This window comes from Etheostoma cragini, chromosome 21 (genome assembly GCF_013103735.1).
Source record: "Etheostoma cragini isolate CJK2018 chromosome 21, CSU_Ecrag_1.0, whole genome shotgun sequence".
Classification (NCBI taxonomy): domain Eukaryota; kingdom Metazoa; phylum Chordata; class Actinopteri; order Perciformes; family Percidae; genus Etheostoma; species Etheostoma cragini.
In genome coordinates, this window is record NC_048427.1 from 19,511,812 (window position 1) to 19,530,089 (window position 18,278).

The 18,278-nt window shown below is 39.7% G+C and overlaps 1 protein-coding gene across 1 annotated transcript in view; it reads left to right on the plus strand.

The window, feature by feature from the left end:
* The window catches only part of LOC117937151, a 3,916-nt gene extending 1,504 nt beyond the window's left edge, over positions 1–2,412 (plus strand). Inside the window, exon 2 of the mRNA XM_034860880.1 lies at positions 2,347–2,412. Within this exon, the coding sequence (XP_034716771.1) occupies positions 2,347–2,412 (66 nt within the window). The remainder of the gene's footprint in view (positions 1–2,346) is intronic.
* The last annotated feature ends 15,866 nt before the right edge of the window (positions 2,413–18,278 follow it).

Consider the following 18,278-nt stretch of genomic DNA (forward strand, 5'->3'; position numbering starts at 1 on the left):
CCCCCCCCCCCCCCCCACCCCCCATTGGTGAGCAGGTATAGGTGAGCAGGTATGACCGGCTGGGTGCTTGGGGTTTGTGCTGTGTTGGTTTGTGTAATGTGGTCTCAACTTGGTGAAATATAAATATAATATATTTGTATACAATGTATTTGCTGCATGACTATGTACTGTAACTCACACTATGTGGTTCCTTTTAAAAATTATGTTTGGATTATATTTTTTAGAAAGGCCTACACATATCTACACATTGTTATGGCCTTCACTGTAATAATTATTTATGTAATAATGTGTGTTGCATTCTCCCTGACAAATAAATTGATAACAATTTGAGTCCATTTTTCTTCATGATACTTCCATACTTTTACTTAAGTAACCTGTTTAATGCAACACTTTTACATGTAACAGAGTAATTCTAAAAATAAAACCCTCAATGACTTCATAAGTGAACAGCTTCAAGTAGCTACAACTTAATATCTTTGTAAAGATCATAAATGATAATTTGCTTTACTTATACACAGGCACATGCTGTTTTAATGTTATTATAAAGTTTGAAAAGCTCAGAGCCTGGTACTCACTGAGGCAACATAACACTTCAAGCCTGCGGTAGTATTTATTAATAGGCAACAAATTGAACTCAGTTATTTAATTACTGTGCTTATTTACCTCAGGGATACAGGTGCGGTGTGTGTGTGTGCGATAAATTAATGGATGTCACCTTCACGGAAAACACTTCACGGAGTGCAGATCTAATTATTGAGAAAGATAGACCTACAGTATGTCCATGCTTGCAATATGTATTGTGGTATTTAGATCAAGCGTTGCTGTTACATGTGATAAAGTTCCACATCTTTCAGAGCTATAATTTGCCTAATTTCCCCAGTGGAATTCATTAAACGGTATAAAAATAAATAGTATTTAATCACTGATTTCTACCCCACATTCCCCAACACATACTAGTGATGGGAATTAAGGCTCTATTTCATCCTTCTTTTTTATTTTCTTTGTTTTTATTTGCTTTAGGGAACGTGGGAGTTATTAGGTTTTGTCAGCAAATTAATCACTTTAGGATAATGATCGGGTGGGAATTTGGTCATATTCAAACTTAGACATACCACCATTAAAAATGAATTGTTTAATTGTGTTTGGTCTAAAAATGGCAAATGCTAAGAAAAACTCAATGTGGGACTGGTTCTGGTGGCTGGAATTCTGCACCAAGGCTGAATTTGGGGAAAGAGACTTCAGATACAGTATTAGGGACCACTAAGGTCTATATAAAAGAGACTTCAGATACAGTATTAGGGGACCACTATGGTCTATATAAAAGAGACTTCAGATACAGTATTAGGGGACCACTATGGTCTATATAAAAGAGACTTCAGATACAGTATTAGGGGACCACTAAGGTCTATAAAAAAGAGACTTCAGATACAGTATTAGGGGACCACTATGGTCTATATAAAAGAGACTTCAGATACAGTATTAGGGGGCCACTAAGGTCTATAAAAAAGAGACTCCAGATACAGTATTAGGGGACCACTAAGGTCTATATAAAAGAGACTTCAGATACAGTATTAGGGGACCACTAAGGTCTATATAAAAGAGACTTCAGATACAGTATTAGGGGACACTAAGGTCTATTTAAAAGAGACTTCAGATACAATATTAGGGGACCACTAAGGTATATATAAAGAGACTTCGGATACAATATTAGGGACCACTAAGGTCTATATAAAAGAGACTTCAGATACAGTATCAGGGGACCACTAAGGTCTATATAAAAGAGACTTCAGATACAGTATTAGGGGACCACTAAGGTCTATATAAAGAGACTTCAGATACAATATTAGGGGACCACTAAGGTCTATTTAAAAGAGACTTCAGATACACTATTAGGGACCACTAAGGTCTATATAAAAGAGACTTCAGATACAGTATCAGGGGACCACTACGGTCTATATACAAGCATCCAAAGAGCACCATGACCAAGTTTTTTTTCCACATACAGTACATTGAAATATTTGGTCATATCAAGTGTTAATAAAAAAGTGGAATACATCTAGAAAAACTATCCTAGGTATATAACACAAATAACATGCTTCTTATGAAAAAATTACACAAAACTCACATCTATGTATAAACTGAAGGAACGTCTGTCTGTCTATGTCTGTCTGTGTTGTTGGCATATCTCTCAAACTGTTAGTCCGATCGATTTCAAACTTGACAGGTGTTATGCTACGGATACAAGTCATTTCAGTGCCAAGTTTGACGTTGTTTGTATCAGAAATGCAAACATATTGTTACATATGTATTGGTAAAAGAAGCACACATTGCCTTTTTCCGCACTAGCCGCTGGCCACTCCCCCTGTCACCCTGGCGACCGAAGACAGCGAGCAGCGGAGCTTTGGCAGCTAAAATGTGACAAACACCTCAGACCCACAAAGATGTCCAAAGTAGCACTACTTTGGACTGGCTTTGACTTGGAATAAACAAACAATTATTCCCGGATTTCAAGACGTTTGCATAAAAAAACAAAATTGCAAGAAAACAACCACACAGGGTCATTTTACCTACTCCTGCATCTAAGGGTTAATGTGGTAAAGTACCAAGTCGAGACATTACAATTTAAAATGTTACGATGGCCATTTTTAAAACTTCCATATTTCCGCCATATAGACATCTGAACAAATGCAAACATTGATATTCTGACTCCTTATGCAATAACCTTTCCAAAAATGTGTCGTTTATCAAATCCCCAAAAATTTCCCACAAAGGTAAAAATCTGAATATTACGTATGCTTAGTACATCTTACTCTAACTGCATATAAGTCATGATTGAAATCTAGTTGAAGAATTGGAGTTTTTCCCACATTGTGCATAATCTGCACTGTTGCAAATCTATTGCACTTTAGTCAGCAGAGTAAATTCACCTCAAATTATTAATGGGGATGTTGGGCCTTGCTGTGAGTACCGAAGCACATCATCATCAGTTCATAAAACATACATTTGGTTAAATCCTCTCAAATGAAGATCAAAAATACTTTGATGCCCACATATCTGGCAGTGACAAAGGATTCAATGTGTGTTGCAAAAAAACTACACAGAACTGTGTTCACACTGACATTGATCTTTAAATACCACTGTCAGTCTCCAATCAACCTGTCCGGATCATGTTTCCTATTGATTCCCCCCCCCCATTAAAGCAATTCAACCCACTTGAGGCAGCGGATTGAGTCTTTCATCTGAAATCAACCAGTGTTTATAATTGCTGTCAATCTGACTCTGTGGAGTCTGAGGGCACAGATAAAGTAGCTCTGTAAACCTGCGTCTTATCTGATTCTACATATGAAACAGGAAAATATCTGATAGACTGATCTGTAGAACTACGTGCTCTGCAGTGAGATCAGTAGAACTCTGTGAACTCACATTTCGATCAGTGCATGATGTATGGCACAAACAAATCATAAAATAACCATATAATCAAATACAGTAGAGAAGGTGCAGCAGGGGTTTTACATTCAGCAGTTAAGCAGTTGCAGAGTTAAAGGTTAATTAAACCTGGACTCTATTTTCCCATTTGCATTGGTGTCCAAGGGACCAACGTGTACAACAAATCTTTGAAATTGGTCCTGTGTGTGTGTGTGAGAACACTAACTGGCAAAGTAAACCAGGGAGCGTTGTAATTCTATAGTGAACCAGGAAGCGCTGTAATTCTATAGGGCATGTGTCTTCAACTGTATTTAAGCCTAGGACCCCTCAACTAAGAGAGACGGAGCACCCCCTACTACATTTATTGTATACAACTAAGTTTTATATTGAACAGGACCTTCAACAAAGTGTGGGGTGATAAAGCCTAAATACACACACACATAGTGTATTTTTACATGTATATACAGATACACTGGCTGTGCTCCTTGCCCTTCAGCATGTCCGTGGATTCTAGCTCTTCACTTTTGATCATACCAACCATAGTCTCGCTTATCCAGACCAACACATGCATTCTGGGATAGGAGAAAAGAACACAATGGGTTGTTTGACTTTCTTAAAAGCAATCACAATCGTCTTGGGAAGCTCCAAGCTCCGGAAGCAGCGACACTGACACTGCATAATAGTCTCTGGGTGGAACTGGTTCTGGTGGAACATTGGCACAGTTCAAAAGAAAACCACTTATGATATTAACTGATGTTAACTGTTCCATGCAGAAACATGCGCTATTTAAATTAGCTGGATACATGATTACACGTAAGTTGCTCTTAGAAGTGTATCAACGTGTGTATTTTGTCCTTAGCAAATCCCCGCCAATCGGTCCCAAAACGTCCCAGATAGTCAAATGATATTTGACAAAACTCATTCTCAAAGAATGACAATACCTTAGGAAAAAATGTGTGCGTCACGATACAGAAAGCTGAGTTCTGAACATTTCGTTTGATGTGAAAACACACACGTGGATTCTTATAATGCAAATACCCTATAAAATGTCAATTTTTTGAAAGATTATGTTTAAGGCTTTGACGCCTTTAATTTTTGACAGGACACTTGGGGGGGAAACATGGGGAAGACACGCAGGAAATGATCACAGGTCTGATTCTAACCCTTGACCTATGCGTTGCGGCATGAATTTGAATTTACATAAAAGAGAACAACAAAGTTGGGTTTCTGTTAAAAACATCACAGAGTACGGTCTAGACCTGATCTTTTATGAAAAGTGCAACGAGATAATTGTTGAATAATTGAATAAACCTCACAGTACATGTGTGTACTGCTCCACCAGTGAGCCAAACTGGACAAACATAAGAAGCCAATTTAAGAAGATATCTGACAATACCCTAAACGTATTCTTTGCAAATCTTTACAATCATTCACGAAAGAACCAAGCTGGCCTGCCTTAACGCACAATCCCCATTTTCTTCAAAACTAGCCAATTTCAGTGTGAAGCTTGCTGGGTTGTTGTTGTTGTTGTTGTTTCATTCATTCATTCATATTTATTGTACAGGAAAGTTAGAAAAAGTACCATTACATTACCATGTAAAAACGGGCCTGACTCAGTTTAAAAACTGGTTTGCAGCAGGTTCCTGTTCTGCAGAAACATAAAACATGGTTACAGCACGTCAGAACAAACATTAATATAAGACATTGGTTTCCCGAAGAGAACGGAGTATTATTATTATTAGGGCTGCATTCAGGGCATAAGTGGGGGAACCAGTTGTGTTATTGTGTGCCTGCGGTGATTGTTTTAGTGCGCACCCCCGCACTCACTCAGCTTCCTGTAATAAATGAACGGCCTCCCCTTGTACCGGGCGGCAGCTGACTGTGCAGTGCTCGTTGCCATGACTCCCGGTGTCTATTTTCTTTTCTTGCTGTTAGTTAATTGTATTGATACTCTTTCAATAACCGTCTCCCATCCCATTAAACCAGCCAAGAGTTTGCCGTGCTATTTTAAAAGTTTCCTTTCATGGAATTAGTATTTTCAGGAGTGGTTTTTAATTGAAATAAGTCATGCCAAAGTTGCAGATTTTTCAAGATGCAAATATGGAAATAAATAAAGGATGAATACTTTAAACATTCATGGTAAGCCAAATCAATAATTTATCACACCATCGTGCCTAAGTCGACTACATTACTAGAGCTGAGTCAATTCCTGAACAGTGCCGGATGACTTTAATCTTTAATGAAAAGCAAGCATCTATGCACCGAAGAATATAAACTACACTACTATGCACTCCAAAAAATACAAATATTGCAACGTAGTAACACAATCCAATTATTCATAATCCCAGCTCTCAGCAGAACAGAGAGTGTGTGAGATCAAGATGTGAGTGTGGGTATGTGAACAAAGACTCAGATAGAGAGGAATGTGTACAGGCCTTTGCGTCGCTCAATTATTAACCACAGCTGGAGAAGAATAATCAGGATCAAATCAAATAACCAGTGTTTGTTTTCACACTGCAAAAAGTCTTGGGAGATTAGACCCCATCGGGGGTGGAGAACCATCATAACCCCCCGATAGAATCTAGACACTGGTGGTGGCGATGAAGGAGTCTGAAGACCAGACAGAAGGAGGTTTTGGACCAGTCAGCTGGAGTAGATGACTGGAGGTGGGAGGGGGGCTGTAAGGTTGCACGGTTTGCCTGACGACTGCTGATAGCAAAGGGAGAAACAGATTTAAAGCAGGGTTGGGACTCTGTGATTGGCCCTTGCAATTTGTGTATGATTCTGATTGGTTTAGCAGGAAGGTGAACGCCTTCCCAACGCCTTCCAACCACCCTACTCACAGTAAAGGAGCACAACTTTGGACGGGTACTCCTGGCAGTGGACCCCAGGAAGGTTGCCGGCCAAGACGGAGTACCTGGCAAGGTGCTCAGGGCATGCGCTCACTAGTTTTTTTTTTTTTTTGGGGAATTGGAAAGCAGCAACATTGTTAAAAAAAAAGTCAGACAGAACAAAAAACATGAGCAGTCAGGCAATCAGGCCCCAGGCTAGCCAAACATATTTGGTAGAGTGTTTTCTTTTTTCTGGGTTGTCAATCCAATAAAGTAAAGGCAGATGCAATTGTGTAATTTGGGGAAAGGAAAAGGTTGGCGGCTGTGTTTGAACTGGACACGTATCTCAGTTGAGATTGTGGTCAGAGGTACGGCAGCGTGGCAGACAAACAGCTACTTTTCAAACGAGAAGCCCCCCCGAGGCGTGCCAGGTGACTCGCTCCACTACGATTATGCTGCCTACAGCTGCAAAACCCGTTTGTTAAGAAAAGGATAGTAAAGTCTCTTCTACTTATCTCAATGTGTATATAAGTATTTATTGTAAAGCAATAAGGCAAAATCGAGAACAGGCTTCACTGCTGTGGAGCGGTTCTGCTTCACTTTCAAAGTTTGCATTTTGTAGCCTTAATTACAGCGCCACCATGTGGCTGATCGGGTTCATATTTCTATAGAAGCACATGCACACCGTTTCCAGTTATTCCCCCAAGCTCCATGTTTCTAGCTCATTCCAACTCAGAGGACTTTGAGCCGGCGCAGCAGACAACAAATATTAATAATAATAATAACTAAAACAGGCAAACAAAGAAGGGTTCTACCGCAACACGGTTTGAACCCTAATAAACTAACTAGTATTGAGTATTGATGTCTAAAGGGAAATCAAGAGGCAGATTATGCCCTAGGCCGTTTCAAAATTTAGATTTTTTTTAACTGAACCGGTTGTAATCTGTACAGGTTTATGTTGATTTTCGTTTTGCGATGCATGGTAACATCCCTAATTTGCTCACTCTGAAGTATGCATTCTCCAATTCACACAAGCAGAATCACATGTTTGTGTTTTCCGGTGAAGAAGGAATGCACGGATTAGCGATTTTTAAAGTCATCAGTGTGTTCCCGGTCACAGGCAGGGTGTATCTCCTGTTGAGGAAAAGCTCATATCAACAATCAAATGAGGCCCGGGGGACATCGCATGCTTACAGGCGCGTCCTCAAAGCCCTGGGGCTCAGTTAAAGGGCTCTATTAAGTTAATGGGTATTCACTTCGGAAGAAAACACTTGTAACCATCTTACTGCACACATTGTATAATTCTGAATTATACAACTGCATAACAGAGTTGAGCAAAATCAACAAGCCCTATTCATACGGGACTAGTATTCCCAGGGACTTCATGTAATTTTTTAGAATTACGTAGGTCATATGTGATCTTAAGCTTGTGCGAATTTTCCATGTCTGTAATTTGTCAGGTGTAAACCAACCATATTTCGCCAAACACAAGCAAACTCAAAACCTTTTTTTCCTCAGACATTTGTTTAAGTAGGGCACCCGGGTAGCACAGTTGGCAGAGCTGGCGCCCATATTTAAAAGGTCTACTCCTCGCTGCAGCAGGTCCAAGTTTGACTCCGACATTCCCTCTGTCTTCCCTTTCATTTCTTCAGCTGTCCTGCCATTAAAGGCCTAGAAATGCCCCCCAAAAAATCATCTTTAAAAAAAATATTTTTTTAACCCTCCTGTCGTCTTAGAATCAAATTTGACCCCTTTCCAAAATGTTTCTGTGTCAGAAATTTGGGTTTCTTTAAAACTATTTTTCCCAAAAAAGGGACATGGATGGTTCCCGACAGCGCTCCTCACAAGTTAAAAAAACAATAAGTTCTCTACTTTCATTGAATGTGTGTTTTTTTGTCAATTTTATAGCATTTGGAGAAAAAAACTTTCAAGAAAAGTAACTAAAATGTGAAAAAAAGCTTTAAAAATGTGGGGATAACCCATGAAATTTTCAAAAGGCTCAGAAAAAGTCGAAAAATTTTGACAATTTTTTTTATGGAAAGCCACAAATTGTTCGAAAAAGTCGACAATAACCTTTTCATTTTAAAATTTGACTCAGAAAAACAAAAGTTTCCAGTTAAGACAACACAAGGGTTAAATACTGTGTGTGTGTGTGTGTGTGTGTGTGTGTGTGTGTGTGTGTGTGTGCGTGCGTGTGTGTGTATGGTCGTACTTGTATGTTTCTGTATTTTGTTGATTGTCTTCCTATTTGTATTCCTATTTCATGTCATGCTTTGTTTAAATGTGAATCCTGTTTTTAATGTAAAGGATGCAGAGTGTGCACAAGACCCCGCAAGTGTGCGAGAAAGACACAAACTGAGTCATGTTCTTTTTTACACTGACACGACAGATACAACACCATCGTAAAACTCTGATTGGCCTACCGCAGGCGTTTCAAAAACCAGCCAACAGGCCGGCTTCACACAATCATCACTGCAGCTCTCATACAGGAGATCAGATTTGCAGAATAGTCATGGAGAAGGCCAAATACACCATGCACAGACAAAGAAACGTGGGACACCCACACCCACACACACACACACACGGCCCCGTTGCTAATCATTGACGAAGAATACTTTCTTATATTCTCTGAAATGTGAACAGGGCAGAGAGCAGAGCTGCTGCTGTGCCTCCCCATTACTAGAGACGCTGTGCACATTTGCTGTGTACATCAGAAGCTATCTTGATTGATTTTTTGGGGAAGCTGAATGTTGAGTTGTTGAAGCGCCCACATTCTGCTCATTTCCAGGTTCATAATTGTATTTTGAGGTTGGAACAGAATAGATTTACATGGTTTCATTTTCAAAAAACACCATATTTTTGTTGTTGTGCACATTGCTACAGATCCTGTTCCCACCCTGTGTGCTTGGGTCTCTGTTTTAGCTCCAGAGTGAGACATCTTACTTCTATACTATCTTTGTTGGGGTTCATGCATGCTCAGCAAGATCCCATCAGCTAGATAACTCTTTCTCCAACGTTGGCCAGTCCAAGGCAGGGTTAATTAGGAGACTTTTTCTAGACGAGGGACATTTGTGGAACAGCTGCGGAACAGGGACAGGAAGTAGTTCTTTTGGAGATTCTGTTCAACTAGTGTGTGTTGTAGAAGTGTTTTGCCCTTGAGACGAGCTAGCATGCTACGGTTAGCCACCTCGTCTCGGCTAGTGACGTAGAAAGCCGTGCAGATGTTGAACAGCTCACCCGGAGAGTGAAGGCAGAGGACATTTAGAAACCGGAACTCAGTTAAAAAAACAACCTTATTTCAACTTCCAAAGAAATTTGCACTTCACTTACTTATTATTTTGTTCTTTATTAGAGAGTCTTTATTAGAGTCTCAGACATAATAAACATTTTCAGTACTGTTTTTGTTTATCAGTTTTGGCAATGAAGTTAAAGAGAACACTTTTCATAATTATTCCCTCTCTGTCCGTCACATCTTAGTCTCTGTGTTGCAGTGTCTCTGCACAAAACACAAGTGGGTATTGACGCCCAAAATCTAAGAAATGAAGTAGGTATCAAGTCTGGTAGGTCGGATCAGGATCTCACAGGTGAGGGAGACGCTGATGTTCCACATTCACATTGCGGACGTGCCAGAGGTGACGTAAGACAGGTGGACTTGAACGAAGAGGACAGACACCACATACCAAGAGCCTGGGTCCGTCAGAGGTTTCACCTAAATGCTTGCTCTTGATGGAATTACTAGAATTGTCTGGTCTAGACCTATCTATCTGTAAATATTACAGACTCCTTTCTCTGTCTTGAGATCCCTTTTGTTATGACTTGATACTATAAATAATATTAAATTGAATAGAAGCTGTCAGCAAAGACGAAGGGCACCCAGTCACCGTACTACTGCAAAGGTTGTGGTTTGCATTGTTAAAGTAAAAAAGATTGAATTGATATCTGAATGTAAGACGTCTGCCAACTCCCAACACGCAGAGCAATATCTCAAAATGTTATATGTTTGAGGTGCCCTAACATTTTGTGGAATATTACAATAGTACATATATATATATATATATATATATATATATATATATATACACATGTATATATAATTAAAGTTACCAACGGAATTGAAAAACAACAACACCAATATGGATATAAAATCAATGTTCTGCTTTAAAATGGAATGTCTGTGACCAAAATGGAATTTTCTCAGCTTCTGTTTGAAATTGTCCCACAATCCAATTAATAAAGGCATGGATGGTACATCTAAAGCTTTAATGCCAATGCATACAATCACTGATTTGAGTGTGTTGAATAATACACCTAAAATCTATATGATTAAATATTCAGCTCCTGCATTCTTGGAAGGTGGTTGTGGAAGGATTGCAGCTTTTTTAATGGCGGAGGATTGCCGCTGTGGTATGCTAGAAGTAGATATTATCAGATGATATCAGGCATTTCCCAATGCATTGGTATTTATAATGGCCAATAAAAAAAAAAAAATTGGATATTCATTCATCAGAATAATTGATAATGACGAATGAATGACTCTGATAAGTGAATATTTAAAAAATAAAAACGGACTGTCCACCATGTTACAAGCGTTTGCATAGTTTGTCCACCAGAGGGCGCTTTGTAACATCCATCTTGGCAACAGTGATTATTATTTTTTTTTCAAATGTGTTTTTGTTCAAAGGACTTTAAGTTTCACATCTTAAGTTTGTATTTTTATACATTTTATATATCAGAACTTGAATTTATTTTGATGTTCCTCTTTTCTGTTGGGACAATACAACTAATTATTATCATTATTTTAGTGAGAACTCATAGATAACTACAAATGACTAATGTTAAGGAAAAATCTTTTTTATAATGCGTTGTTGGATAAAAAATAAATAAATAAATATATATATACATATATTGGCCGATATGTTGGCATATTGTATTTTTAAATAACCAAATATTCGTATCGTTAAAATGGATTCCAGGGCGCCAAGATAGCTCACTTGGCATAGCGGACTCCCAACATTAGTCCTCGATGAAGTGGGCCCAGGTTCGAATTTGACCTGCTGCCCTTTACTGCATGTCGTTCCCTCCTCTCTCTCCCCTTTCATATATTCATCTGTCCTGTCAAAATAAAGGCCTCCCCCGCCCAAAAAAATGGATTCCAAAGGCTACCTAAAGTCACATGCGAAAAGTAGCAGGACATCAAACTAATCTTTTATTTTCCTACTACATGGGGCATTAGAGTCACATGTTGTCTGATCGTCTTTATTGCGAAAAAAATTGAAAATTGCAGCAGTAAAAAAAAAAATTTGCAGCTAAAAACACATCTCACAATGCATACGGACGGAATAAACAGACAGACGTCTTATTGAAGGGAGGACATTAATACTCAAACCAATGGCTAACCTTTCTATGCATGGCACGAGGGGCTCTCTGAATGGTTTGAAGATGAGTATGAAAATGATATGAGTCATATGCTATGGCTTTTACAATCACCAGATCTCAACCCACTTACCTCAGATTGTGGACTGATGTGTTACCATTAAAACACCAAATGAGGAAATGTCTTTTGGAAGAATGGTGTGCTGTCTCTTCTTCTTCCTCAAACACCCAAGTAAGGCAAGTTATGTTTACCTTTAGATTGTCTCCCATCTATATTTCCCCTCCCTGGTGTCTTTATCTGCTGTCCAGCTGAGCCCCCCGAAGAATTCAGAATATCTCACCACCACGGTGGTATCCCTCCCCCAAGATGAGTGATAGTCCTAATAGTTGGTAATGACTACTGAGAGCTGTAAGCTGTAAATCCGAGACCGTCTCCCACGCAGTGGATGACACAGCCCGGATGCTTCCCATTCAAAATCTCAGGGAAGCGTTTGGGGGTTGCTCTTTAATGGACATGGCAAAGTAAAACAGACATGCATTTGCCAAACCATCTAGAAAGTTGTCATCTTTGAAGTCTTTTCTTTCATTAAAACCAAAACAATGTGCTAGAAGGATGTATGGTATGTTCAAATTCAGCTCTTTATCCAAGCGTGGAGTGTGTATGTATGTACGTGTATATATCTATGTGTGTGTGTGTGTGTGTTAGGGTTTGGCCCTGTGTCTTTTCTGATTCTATCTCTCACCTCCTTCCTGTCATCTCTTTCCTGCAGGGCTGTGCTTCATGAGGTCTCTGTCCTTCTTTGGCCCTTCACACCCTGCAGTAAAGTCAACAGATGGAGGGCATGGTACAGCTGCAGCATGTAGCTCCTAGAACATCAACAACCAAGGAGACACAGGGATGAGGCACCTTACTGACAGGTATCCTTCTAACTAGTTCCTCTATCTTTCTTATTATTTTTTGCAAACTGACAACTCAGATCTCTAATAATGCTGGAAAGCAAATGGTGTCACTCATAGTTGAAGATGTGGCCTTGGCGGGCAATATCCCCAATCTGCTGTTACTCAGTCTCATTAAGGAGTGACACCGTGCTAAAATGTGAAAAGATATACTAGATTAGATTTGTGATGCACTTTTCACTGGCCTACCAAAAAGCTGTGAGGAGTGTGTATCAATACGGAGATCCCATGACGTCCCATTTGCGACCGCCAGTTTGGATGTGGCTACTGTATAAGACTTAGCCGGGAGTAGAAAAAACTGTTGTCTCACGGGGATTTGTCTAAAATATGTTTGCCATATTATTTGGCCAAGTTTAACATGAAAATCCAACATTATAACATTAGAGATTTGACAGAAAACAATATATGTCCACTTTAGTGAACCTTCATGCCATTTTAATGAACACAATTCCTTCAGGATGACTGACAATAATGAATCAGTTTACAACCTGTTATACAAATCGACCAGTTTTTCAAGTTGTATCTGAGAAATGCAACCATAACACCAATTGTCAATTTGAAGTAGTAGTGGATATCACCACATTCAATTAAGGACTCTAATGAAAACCACTTCAGCCATCCATTCTGTTCATGTCCTGTTCCATCAGTACTTAAATTTGCATTAAGTAGCTCTCACTGGTAAAACTAGCTGTGTTGGCTCTTCCCCACGGCTTCCTGGACCACATCAATTGACTCGTTGCTTGGCGGGGGATTCATCTTGACTGCAACTATCCAGAGGACATCTATACTTGTTGCACTAAAAATAACACCGCAAGTGGCAAGTGACTCTGGTTTTTCAGAAGATAAGTATGAAAGGCATTGCACACAAGGGGCACACAATTCCAGACGAGAGCATTCATCGAAGATGATGGAGCTGAGTTGACCCTGCAGGCCCTTCAGAGGGTCCATGAGTCCCTGCAGACTGCTCCCCTCATTACAGAGACACAGCACATGCTCATTTCAAAGACTTGTTGGTGACGTCTTTCAGCTTTGGCCTTCATACCCATTTTCTCTGTTTTCTGTCAGATAAACACACACAGAGTTCTACGTTGATGATTAAAGTATCAGATGATCGGGTTAGAAGTTGAGCATGGAAATGGAAGGTATGCGGCACACAAGGCAGGACACACAGTTTTCTCTTTAATTTCTGCCTGTGCCATCTCTCCCCTCTGCTATTCCTGGGCTCCACTCGCAGAGCCATTCAAGCTCTCAGCCCATGATGCCCACGACGGCCGATACGCTCCGACACCTCTCATCCAATTCATCTCATTCTAGTGTGTGGTTATAGAGCCGGTTAAGAAGGGCCTGTGGTCTGCTTGCTGCAAAGTGCAAACCGTTTCGGTACATCGACCACGGCCTGTCTCCAGAATACCCAAAAATCACACACTTTGATTTTGCTCACACAGAAAAACATGTGTGTGCGTTGGAGGACGATGTAGATAAAAGGACTGATGTCTGTTAGGGAAAATGATAAGGGTTCAGCCAGATAGGAATGATTACAATGTGGAAAACCAATAACGCAATTAAATTCTATTTGTTTGCCAAATTGAGTTTCCTACAGGGGAAACAAGATTCAGTGACGATGTTATGTGAAGATTGTTGTATTGATCATTCTGAAATTATAATTACGTCAAGTATATTTTAGGGAGACCGACCAGCTGTTCATCTGCTTCAAGTGCTGCTGCGGTTGAGAGAGGACGCTGGCGTTCTTTGTTCGCCGCTTCTCTGACCGAAATCCTTTGTGCAACAGTTGTTGCTACACAAAAAGGCTATACAGTACGTCAATTGATCAGTTTTACGTCCAGTAAGTTATACTAGTGTCGTTTCTCACTTGTAAACTGTGGATTGTATGTGTTCTGTATAGATTCCGCCGACTCCAACAGACTTACCTTTTTACCATTGCTTGTAAATTCCCGTATCTATGTCGTTGCACTATATGTATTTTAAACTGATGTTTTTATCTTGCTTCTCCAGTCCCAAGTTCTGGGTGTGACTCATCCATTTTAGTCATCTGGATTAATAGTTCATTTACTGGATAATCACCAATAACTTATATTGTTGGTCCATGATTAGGATGAACCATGCAATTTTGAACTGCTACTTAAACGGTAATAAAATACATATTTTTTAACCTGGACCCTCTTGTGCCAAAGTGACTGAATGTTGTGGAGCAAGGATTTTACAGATAGGTCCAGTATTACCCCTTGCGTTTTTTTTGTGATCTTCATTTATAGATTTTCAATTTACATAGAAGAAACAACAAAGATACAACATATTACCAACCCGTCCAAACCCAAACACCAAGGCTAAAAAAAAAAAAAAATTATAGACAAAAAGTTCCTGAACCTCACTTCACACTGCTCAGACTGGGAACATTGTGTAGAATCCCATATTTAAAATGCACTTGGATTGAATATGTATTATGTCTTGGAACTTCCTAAGTTGTGCTTAGTTCCCCGGCTGAACATGTTCATACCCGTAAATTAGAGCATGAATAACATCATATTAGGACTATAGTTTGTTTGCTCTGATCCAAATCAATTAAGGAGCGGTTTCCTCTGAGTTCAGTTTTGTTTTACATGAAGAAAAATCCACGTGAGTCAAAATGTGTCACTACAAATGTTCATAATGTTCCAACGATGTTGGGCAGATCTGTATGGGGCGAGAGGAATAACGTAAATACAGGAAGGTCCTGAGTTCTGGACGTCTCCATTGGTTTGACCAGGGAGATGCGAGTGACGGCATGCCCTTGCCACGTTGCAGATTGCAAAGCACCCCCCGACTACAGGAGCCATGTCTCAGAGTTGCAGAGTACACATAGTTGGGGCCGTTTGAGGTCGGATTGCTTTTGCACCAGAAACAAAATGCCCCAGAGGTCTTTTTAAATCATACAAAGTTGGCTTCAGCTTAGAAACCCACATCCAGCGAAATGCTGCCCACTGGGATTTGGTGAATCACTCTCTCACTAGATTTAATACTCAGAAATCCAAAGTCTGTCTCTGCAGACCAGAGTCAAGAACCAGAGATGGAAACTTGCAACAGTTCTTTAAATCTTGAAAGCTACAGCAATGTATCTTCCCCTGTAAATTGAGGAAGACATCATTAACTGAATCTCACAAATGTACTGGGACTGGGAAAAGAGGCTATATCAGCAGCATCATAGATAGGGGGGAGTCTTTGTGGATTCTGTGTTCAGTGATGAGCTTCTCTCTGTTAGCCAGCTTAGAAGTCCGCTGTAGCAGAAAGCTTGAAAAGTCCGATCTCTTCTTCCCTGCTTCACCGCGTTAGTTCCCAGGTATCATCGCTACAATCCATCAGCATTTAAAATCTAAGCTCCTCTTCCTCATGCTGCAGTTGCTCTTCATCCACTCATGAGGCCATGAACTCAACCCCAACCATGTCTTTTAACTCACAAAAGCACAATATAAACAGGAAAGACTTCTGTCAGATCGAGATAAGTGCCTGACAGCTCAGCTCCTCAACACCACCCCCCGGTGTCTCCATGTTTTTTTCTGACCTGGTGACTGGTCCGAGAAACTTGCACGGGAGCTTTTCAGTTCTGATGTCATGCTTCACTTTATGGTAATTTAAGCCCTCCATCTGTAAATTACTAATATCAGACCTTTTCTTAACAGGAGGTGATAACTCATAATTCTCAACATTTCTTTCTCCCCACAATTAACTGACTTCTGGTTGGCAGCTCAGCTAATTATTTCCTTTTTATTGATTACAGGTTGAATCATTTGAATTTTTTAAGTGCACTCAATTTAAAAGCACACCCAACTTTGCAAGTTCACTTTGTAGGTCACTCCCAGTTACTCAACCCTTGTGTTGTTTTCCCGTAAAAATTGAAAATTGACATTTTTAGTTAATCTTTTAAACTTTTCCTTAAGTTTTTGTCCCTTTTTTCTACACATTTTCAACATCACGTAGTACTAACTTTAGTTTAGTTTTACAGTTATTTTGGGGATTTAGGGTCAGTAAACCTAATTTAAAGGAAATTATACTTAATGTTGGAGTTAGAAAAGCAAAAATTTGGAATTATTTAGACTGAAATTAAAGGATTGATGGATAATCACAGACTGCAATATGTCAACATTTACTCAATACTATTTCAAAACCATTTCTTTTTTTTCAAACGCTATAAAATTGAATAAGACGCCCCAAAATTGATAAAAGTAGAGATTGTACTTGCCAAAGAGCATTGTGTGGAATCAATCATGTTATTTTGGGGAATTAAAAAGAACATTGACATAGGAAAACGGGTCAATTTGACCCGAGGACAACATGAGGGTACATTGGTTTTTGATGAAACAATGGTCCAAGTGATTTCACCTAATATGAAAGTGTGACTTGCTAAGATTCGGGTAAAAAATGTCTCCAAACCCACATTATAATTCAAATAATAATTATAATAATGACATGACATGACGACAGCATTTTCCTCTGTATTTAAAAATAACTGTGGTATAGTGATTATGAACACATCACTATTCAGATGTTGAAGACAAAAATATCAGTCCTCTGGGAGGGTGTGAAAAATGCAAAATTGTTAAAAAATCATGATGTACTCCCTGTTATTGTTGTTAAAAATTGCCACACACATCTCCCCGCGGAGAACAATTTTTTGTAAATTGGTCAAAAATAAGCCTCTGCACTCACCGCCATGAGACAGCAGAACGGCTGCTACATTTACAAAGCACCTGCATGTAATTTAGAACCGAAAACAAGTCAATTAGAGGATGATGCAGTCTGTGCCAGGCATTCTCTTTTTAATTTTTTAAAAATTGATTTTTAAGTTGATGCTTTGCTAGCTGGTGTCACGTGACCAGCCGGCAGTTTCTTAGTTTTGTACAATTTCTTGCATTTCGTTGTGGATACATTTTCGATGCGATATCAAATGAACTTGTTCATGACAATGTGAGGAATACATAAAAATTACTTTTTGTGTCTCTATATGTACAAATGATTCATGACAACAGCCTAAGTCATGCGACACTGCAGCAGGCATGCCCATTACCAGGACCCTTTAAGTGAAGTAGCTAAATGGAATTCATCCATAATTTATTTTGATTAATTCCCCCTGTTCTTTTCACACTGTGAGACGTCTCATGTGATTCACCTAGCTTTCTGTTCAGAGCTGAAGTGTGTATGGACCACAAGGCTTCAGTCGGGGACAGCGGGACCTTCTGGAGTGCTGCTTGCAGTCACTCGGCCTATGCTAATGCATACAGTCACATCTTACTATCTGATAGCTGCCGGTCCCCAGAACACACTGTAAAAAAACATCTCCTCACTATGTGCTAGCTGCCTGTCCCCAGAACACACTGTAAAAAAACATCTCCTCACTATCTGCTAGCTGCCTGTCCCCAGAACACTATGTAAAAACATCTTCTCACTATCTGCTAGCTGCCTGTCCCCAGAACACACTGCAAAAAAACTCACTATTTACTAGCTGCCTGTCCCCAGAACACACTGTAAAAAGCAACTCTTCACTATCTACTAGCTGCCTGTCCCCAAAACACACTGTAAAAAACGCCTCCTCACTATCTGCTAGCTGCCTGTCCCCAGAACACCCTGTAAAAGGGAGGGACAAGCTACTCTTGTCAACAAGTCAACAAGAAGTAACGTCACCCAACATCGCTTATAGCA